This window comes from Cnephaeus nilssonii, assembly GCF_951640355.1.
Source record: "Cnephaeus nilssonii genome assembly, chromosome: 19".
Taxonomy (NCBI): domain Eukaryota; kingdom Metazoa; phylum Chordata; class Mammalia; order Chiroptera; family Vespertilionidae; genus Cnephaeus; species Cnephaeus nilssonii.
In genome coordinates this window covers 25,590,551-25,598,401 of record NC_137090.1, presented here as the reverse complement: position 1 = coordinate 25,598,401, position 7,851 = coordinate 25,590,551, and the positions used below count along the sequence as shown (strand labels likewise).

General features: G+C 51.6%; 1 protein-coding gene across 1 annotated transcript in view; it reads left to right on the top strand.

Annotated features, from left to right (window-relative positions):
- Positions 1–113: 113 nt before the first annotated feature.
- SCPEP1 (serine carboxypeptidase 1) overlaps positions 114–7,851 on the top strand; it is a 29,733-nt gene continuing 21,995 nt past the window's right edge. Inside the window, exons 1-3 of the mRNA XM_079797702.1 lie at positions 114–245; positions 1,549–1,697; positions 4,951–5,040. Of these exons, the coding sequence (XP_079653828.1) occupies positions 179–245; positions 1,549–1,697; positions 4,951–5,040 (306 nt within the window). The 5' untranslated portion in view covers positions 114–178. The remainder of the gene's footprint in view (positions 246–1,548; positions 1,698–4,950; positions 5,041–7,851) is intronic.

Here is a 7,851-nt window from a genome sequence, read left to right as displayed (position 1 = left end):
CAGCCGCCTCACCGCTCAGGCCCCGCCCCGCCCCCAGACCGCCAAGGCTCCGCCTCCACCCAGTCCCCGCCCCGCCCCGCCCCGCCCCGCCCCGGTCCAGTCCAGGCTCCGCCCGCCGCCGTCACGTGGTGGGGCACCAGGTCCAGCCTATTGCTGATGCTGCAGCGCGGTATTCGTCATGGAGCTGGCACCGCGGGTCTGTCTCCTGTCGCTGCCACTGCTGCTGCTTCTGGGCCTGAGTACTGGTAGGTTCGGGCAAAAGATGTGTCAGTGACCGGTGCCTTCTTCTCTCTCCAGGGATGAGAGTCTGCTAGTACGTTTGTGCCTTTTAAAGCAAGTCTCTTCCCCTGTGCTTTTGAACCTCTCGGCTTTCTGTTGGTTTGTTTTCTAATTGAAAGTGCTTTTCTACACTCCCCCCCCCCTTTTTTTTTTTGCTCTGGGTGGTCTGATACTCCCTTCTTCCCTAGGTAGAAACAGTTGTAGAAAATGTATGATTTGGAGAAACTGCTGGTCAATGAGGTTTCCACGATCTTAACGCCACTCCCCTCCCCCTGCCGTCACTGGCTGTTCAAAAGACTGAAAAATCCTACCCCGAATGGGCCGTTTCATTGAGAGAAGGCCTTTCCCCCCTTTACTTGATCGGAACGGACAGAATATTGTCTCCCCTCATCAAGGTCCTTTTTGGCAAAAAAGAAATTCGTGTTTAAAGGGTGACTTGCAAATAGATTTTCAGTCTCTCTCTCCCCCGCCCAGCAAAATGTTTCCTGGTCTGAATCAACAGAATTCTACTGGCCACAAACTTGCCTTGTGATCTTAGGCAAGTTGCTTAACAACTGTTTTTCCTTTTTTGTAAAATGGGGATCATATGCCCTTCAGTTTGTGTCTGGGAAATGTTGTCAAGTATGTTGATCCCCAAATGTTAACAGTGGTCACTCCCAGGTTAGAATATCAGGGCATAGGTCAAAAGGGACCCCAGCCTTATCTGTCATTTTCAAAGAGACCGCATTCTTATGTTATTTGTACATAGACTCTTATAGCCATATCTGTGATATCCTAGCAATTCTGTTTTTCTCCTCAAGACACTTTTTGGTTTTCTTAAACTCTAGCCTTATAAGTTACAAACAGCATTGTCTCCTCATCTACTTCCTTCTCTTCTCAAGACCAGATTTTTGTTCTTTTACTTGCTGCAGAGGCTTGAAATTTAAGCAAGGAAGAAGTAAAAGGTAGAAAATTCCAGTCACCGAGGGTAATCCCTAAGTCAGCCTTTTCCTCCTTATTGATGCATTCATTGGTTGATTCTTGTATGTGCCCCAACCGGGGATCGAACCTGCAACATTGACATATTGGGATGACACCAACTGAATTATCTAACCAACGGAATCACCTGGCCAGGAATTGGTTTGTTTTTTTCATAACTGAAGTTTTTACCCCCCTTATTTTCATAATATATTGGAGTGAGTACATTGCCTAAAATACCTTTACTGGACTTGGAATTTACCCAGACGTTGGACATCCTTCAGGAAAAACCAAATTGTGCTTCTGTTTCAGGAGCCATCGTCGACCTGCCCCCAGACGAAGGCAAAGAAGTCTGGGATTATGTGACTGTCCGGAAGGATGCCCACATGTTCTGGTGGCTCTATTATGCCACCAGCCCCTGCAAGAACTTCACAGAACTGCCCCTGGTTATGTGGCTTCAGGTAAAAGTGGCTTCGCTGCTTGGCCAGGGTTGAGGCCAAGTTTCCCCCACTTACCATGTTGTTTGCTCTTAAGGGCTCACAGCTCAGCCAGTGATCAAGGACTGATCCAGCAGCCAGCCAGGGGTCTCCTAGGCTCGGGGGTTCGGCACCCTTCTGAAGTAGGCAAAGGCAGTGAGTGGTATTCCAAGGAGGGCAAATCAGAGAGTGAGGGGTTCTCTTACCATGTTTGTTTGAGCCCAGGCAGTGGCAGAAACCTTTACCAGAAGCTTCTGAAGACAGACTTGACTATATACCGCTAGAAAGTGTTTTGAACAGTTCCAGAGCAAAGGCTGAGGTACCCTGACCGGCGCCTCCCATCCCTGTTTCCCCACCCTTTCCCAGACCCTAACTTCTTGCCCCCAGAAAAACGGGTCTTTTGAAAGCACTCAGCCTCTTGTATCTTAGCATTAAACGTTGGGCCTCTTCCTTCTCCCTAGATGTGTCTGCGTTCTGATCCTGAGCTTTGCTTGCAGGGTGGAAGGCATGGAGCTGGTTAAGAGGCCTTTGGGGGCAGGCAGAGGATTCTTCCTTGCATTCCTAAAACACCTGTCCAGAGATGGTCCACACCCACCTGGAAGACCAGTCTCCAGGGAGGCGTTGAGGGACATGGTCTTGCTCAGGCTCTGGAAATTGTAGGCCTGGCCCAGCTGGGGCTCCGGGTTGCTCACCACGAAATAGGGCACCCTGGTCCTCACTTGCGTAGGATGCAAATGTCACTTCTTGCAAAAACGCCAGTAATCACAAGCAGCCTCCCAGAGCCCCGGGTCCATGCTGACCTTCTGGTGAGATAGAGCACAGATGAGCAGTTTGCCAGGAGGGGCCTTCTCTCAGGATTACCAAAGCAGCTCCTTTGATGAGCTGGAGGTGAGGCTCAGCCAAGGGTGCAGGTATGAAAATGCCGCAGAAGCACCCATTTGTGTAGCCCCGGAACTTCTGGCCACCCCGGCGGCAGGTTGTTGGGGAGAGCCCTGCAGTGGACAAGCCCCGGCCTGCCATTCATGGACCTGGGTACCTGATGCCTTCCTGCCACTTAGAACTATGGCAACACTTCCCTTTCCTGGGCTTTGCTGTCTCAGCCAGGGTATTTTGTTACAACTTTTCATTAATTAGCAGAACTTCCCCATCCCGGAGTGAAAGCTGACCTGGGAGCAAAAGCGGAAGTGCGGAGGCTGGGGTGGAACCAGGGCTGAGTCCCACCCACTGGACCTCCCCTGGGTCACGCGCTGCCCTCAGGCGCTTTTTGGGGTTTCCTGAATGCAATTTGCAAACCACGGAGCTTAGAAGGTGCAAACCTTCCTTGTGGTTGATTGTAGAGCAGGGTCCTTGTTTTATCTCAGTGGTCGGCAAACTCATTAGTCGACAGAGCCAAATATCAACAGTACAACGATTGAAATTTCTTTTGAGAGCCGAATTTCTTAAACTTCTTCTAACGCCACTTCTTCAAAACAGACTCGCCCAGGCCGTGGTATTTTGTGGAAGAGCCACACTCAAGGGGCCAAAGAGCCGCATGTGGCTCGCGAGCCGCGGTTTGCCGACCACGGTTTTGACTGATTCACTTGCCAACTTGTAGAAATCGGAGTTGTAGCAGCTTGGGGCCTGAGCTCTCTGTCCCAGAGCGGCGTGGCAGGGGCTCCCTTTCAGAGAGGGCAGGAGCCCCTGGCGGAGGGAGCCCTCGCTGGCCCCTGATTTCTCTTCATGGTCCATGGTCCAGTTTGTGACTGATAACCGGAACGGGGCGCCGAGGTGTTTTCCCGGGGTCCTGTCTTGCGACGCCGAAGAATGAGCTACATGGACCGGAAGATTTAAGTAAAAGTAATTTATTACAAGCAGATTCAGACTCCCCAAGGGGGAGGGGGCACAAAGAATGAGTTGCCAATAAAGCAAGTTGTTCTAGGAGTATATATGTGCTACAAGCCTGCTTCAGATCTATTCATATCACTACCTGATTGAGGTCCTCATTGTCTGTGCCCAGCAACCAACCTGGACTTTCTCTGTTTCTGTGTGTACGTACACCTTGTTTATTGCAGGCCCTCGCTTGGTTTCCCACGCCTTCCGCTCGGTATTCAAAAACATTTCATTTTATTTTTCAGCATGGTTGGTTTCTGTTACTAGGCTTGCTTGAACTGCCGAGTCTGCCCCTGTCTATATGTTCTACCTGCCTTTGTTTTGCCCTGGACCCCTGCCCTATTTGCCTCCTCTCATGACCTTTGGTTAGAATGACCCCGGGAACTGAGATGCTTATTGGAGGGATATCGGCTCGCTAAGAAACTAATCTTCTTTTCATTTCCTCAGAGGCCCAAGGGAGAGGGAAAAGATTATGATTAAAGAACAAATAATTACTAATTCAGATTAAAAGATCTATTTTCGACACCTACTGAGGCAACATGCGCTGACTGCTCTGGGCAGGTCTTTGAGAATCCAGGTCACGTCGTCTGAGTGGAATAGTGAGCTGTTCCATTCAGCATGTCACTTGGCTCACTGACACATTTACCGTATTTCAGAGCCGCTGGAGTGTCCCTGGCCACGGCAGCACCCCACCCCAAAGTTCCAGACAAAGGTTTGGTAGTCACGTGTTCTCAAAGAGAGCCCAAGTGTCCTCCAGCCAGCTTCCCGGTGCCCTTGGCTGGGGTGGTCACCTCCCGCAGCCACAATAGAGCATCCAAAGCAGAGTGGGGGGATGAGCAGTACTCCTTTATTCGAGGGACACAAGTCCCGGAGCCCAGTCCTGGTAGAGCCCCTATAATTGCCATGTCCCCTTCCTGGGCCTTTATTGCTCGTCTTTGAGGGACGAGCTAGGCAAAGTGCCTGAAAGTCAGTGAGTCCATGGCTGGCCAAGATTCAAGTTTGGGGAATCAGAGGTAGGAACGTTCCCTGTGGGCTCTTGGCCCGGGTCTGTACCTTTTGAAACATATATTTATTGATTTCAGAGAGGAAGGGAGAGGGAGATAGAAATACCAGTGTTGAGAGAGAATCATTGATCGGCTGCCTCCTGCACGCCCAGGGTGTGTCCCTTTCTGAAAGAGGTCAGCCCTTCCCCGGGGCTCAGTTCGTGCAGAAGTCCCTGGTTCGCCAGGTAAATTGTGCCTTCGTGCAGGGTTGGGGCAGCCATCGCTAAATCATACATCGTTTATAGTGAGTGTGGTCACCATTGTAATGATTACGATTTTACTAACATTTTCTCAGGATTCATGTTTGTTTCTTTTCTCTTCCACAGGGTGGTCCGGGCGGATCCAGCACTGGATTTGGAAACTTTGAGGAAATCGGGCCCCTTGACTGTGATCTCAAACCACGAAAAACTACCTGGGTACTGTGAGCATGGCCTGGCCTCACCCCGGGCTCACCCCATGCTGGGCGGAGTCACAAGTTTAGCAGCACTGTCCCTCAGCACTCCCACATCCCTCCCACCCCCCCATCTCTCTTGCCTTCGTGACCTTTCTCTCCACTTGCCCACAGAAGCCACTCTAGCAGACACCTGGACCCTGTCGCTACCCACATTTTGGCTGTCTCTGCAGTCTGACTTGGGGTCCCACCCTCTGGCCACAAGCTCCCATCCTTTCCCCTGTCTCCTCTCCTCCACCCCTGCCTCTTGACTTCTTCAAGACTTCAAGCCCCCTGTCCTCTGCCCTTTTGATGTCTTTCTGGTCTCTGTCTCCCCCACTTATCTTCATTCCCAGCTGCACTTCATCCCCTAACTCCTCTCAGGTCAGCACCCCGCCCCCACCCCCTGGCTCCCTTATCCTTCTTCCTCTGCAACCTCTCCACACCCAACCTTGGGTCGGTCCCACTGTCTCCCTGCTCAGCTCCTACCCTCGGCCCCTACCCCCAGGCTGCCAAAAACTGGAGGGCAAAACCACACTGTTGTCAAGGTGGAGCTGCTGCCCAGTTGTGGGCTTAGCTCAGGGCCTGGCCACGCCCTGCTCTGGGCTTCTGCTCTGCTCCTTTCCCGATACCACTGGCTGCCCATGTTCCCCACCTTCCTCGGGGCTCCTGCTCCAGCCATTCTCCCTCATCGGGAGCCAGCCTGCCTCTCTGCCTCCCCGAGAAAACAGCCATCACACACAACCAGCTACTTCCTGTCCTCGCCAATGAATGTACTTACCTTTCTGCCCCTCTGACTCTCCTCTCCTCCTGCCCATCTCAGAACAACGATGTGGCTCGTCCCTGCTGAGCTCACTTAGCATCTTTCTGTTTCTTCATTTTCCCGCTAGTCTGTCTTCCAAACTGGAGGTCTTTCCCAGCTGAAATACAAAGTCTCCTGAGCCCACAAGTCCACCAGCTACCCCCCTTTCCTACAAGAATTGTTTGTATTTGCTGTTCTTTACCCAGAGCTTACCACCCAGATGCTGCAGTGTTGACTAGGGGCTGAGGCGGGAAGAGTGGGTCCTAGGGAACCCAGCATATTAACGCTCGGATGTGGTGCATGTATTATCTCCCCTGTGGCCACGACAGGGTTGGGAAGCACTGCCCTGACCCACTGCAGTCTGTCCCCATCCCTCTGCTATAGCCGTTGTCCCCAGGGGTATGCTGGCTTCCCAGTTCCAAGGCCACTAGGTCCTTCTTGCCATTCATCTTCACTGGACTCCTTTGCAGCACTGTTGGCAGGTGCCGTTCTTAGGTGTTGCGATCTCCCAGCACACTGTCCTTGGTTACTCTCGCTTCTGTGTGTTCTTCAGCAGCCCCATCCTCTAATGTCACATAGAAGGTGATGACCCCCAAGTCAGTGTCTATAGCTCAGAACTTTTGCCCCAAAACTATTTTGCCTCTTGCCTCTTAGATGTCTCCATGTGGATGCCCCTCATACATATTCAACGTATCCCAAACTGGGGTCATTATTCTGTGTCCTACACCAGACCCTCTGTCTGCTCACAAAACCAGCCAACTTCCTGTTTTCAGTAAATGATACCTCCAGCCCTGACAGGTTTGGCTTAGTGGATAGAGCGTCAGCCTGTGGACTCAAGGGTCCCAGGTTCGATTCTGGTCAAGGGCATGTACCTTGGTTGCGGGCACATCCCCAGTAGGGGGTGTGCAGGAGGCAGCTGATTGATGTTTCTCTCTAATCGATGTTTCTGACTCTCTCCCTCTCCCTTCTTCTCTGTAAAAAAAAAAAGAAAGAAAGAAAGAAAAAAAAATGATACCTCCATCCACTCAGGTGCCTGAGCCACAAATGGGAGAGCCATCCTTGTCTTCCCCCACCCCCTCCTTGTCCAATCACTTTTGCCTAAAAATGAATTCTTCTTTAAATATATATATTTTTTTTATTACTGATTTTTTACAGAGAGGAAGGGAGAGGGATAGAGAGTTAGAAACATCGATGAGAGAGAAACATTGATCAGCTGCCTCCTGCACACCCCCTACTGGGGATGTGCCCACAACCAAGGTACATGCCCTTGACTGGAATCGAACCTGGGACCCTTGAGTCCGCAGGCTGACACTCTATCCACTGAGCCAAACCAGTTAGGGCTAAAAATGAATTCTTAAAAACAGCTTTATTTAAATACTAGAGGCCCAGTGCACGAATTCGTGCACGGGTGGGGTCCGGCTGGGGGGAGGGGCCACAAGCCGATGGGGTTGGAGGGGCCCATCAGGGGCGGAGCCAGCCAGGTGGAGGGGCCATAGGCGGTTGGCCAGCTGGCCCCGCCCCCTATTGAGGTAGGGGGGGGCGATTGGGGGCAGGGCCAGCTGGGGAGAGGGGCTGCGGGGAGGTTGGCTGGCTGCCCCACCCTTGATCCGGGTGGGAGAGGCCAACTGGGAGCAGGACCGGCCAGGGGGAGGGGCCACGGGAGGTTGGCCAGCTGGCCCCACCCCTCATTGGGCCGTTAGCTGGCCGAAGTGGGCATCATAGCGACTGGTCGTTCTGGTCATTACAGTGGTCTGGTCACTGGCTTTTTATATATATAGATAATTTATAGACCATACAATTCACCCATTTAAAGTATACAATTCAATGGCTCTTAGTGTAGTCAGAATTTTACAACCATTATCACAATTCATTTCAGAACATTTTCATTCTCTTCCTCCCCCAAAAAACCTCATACTATACCTTAGCTGTTACTCACCAATCCCTCCTCAGGCAACCACTAATCTACCTTCTGTGTCTAGAGATTTGCCTATTTTA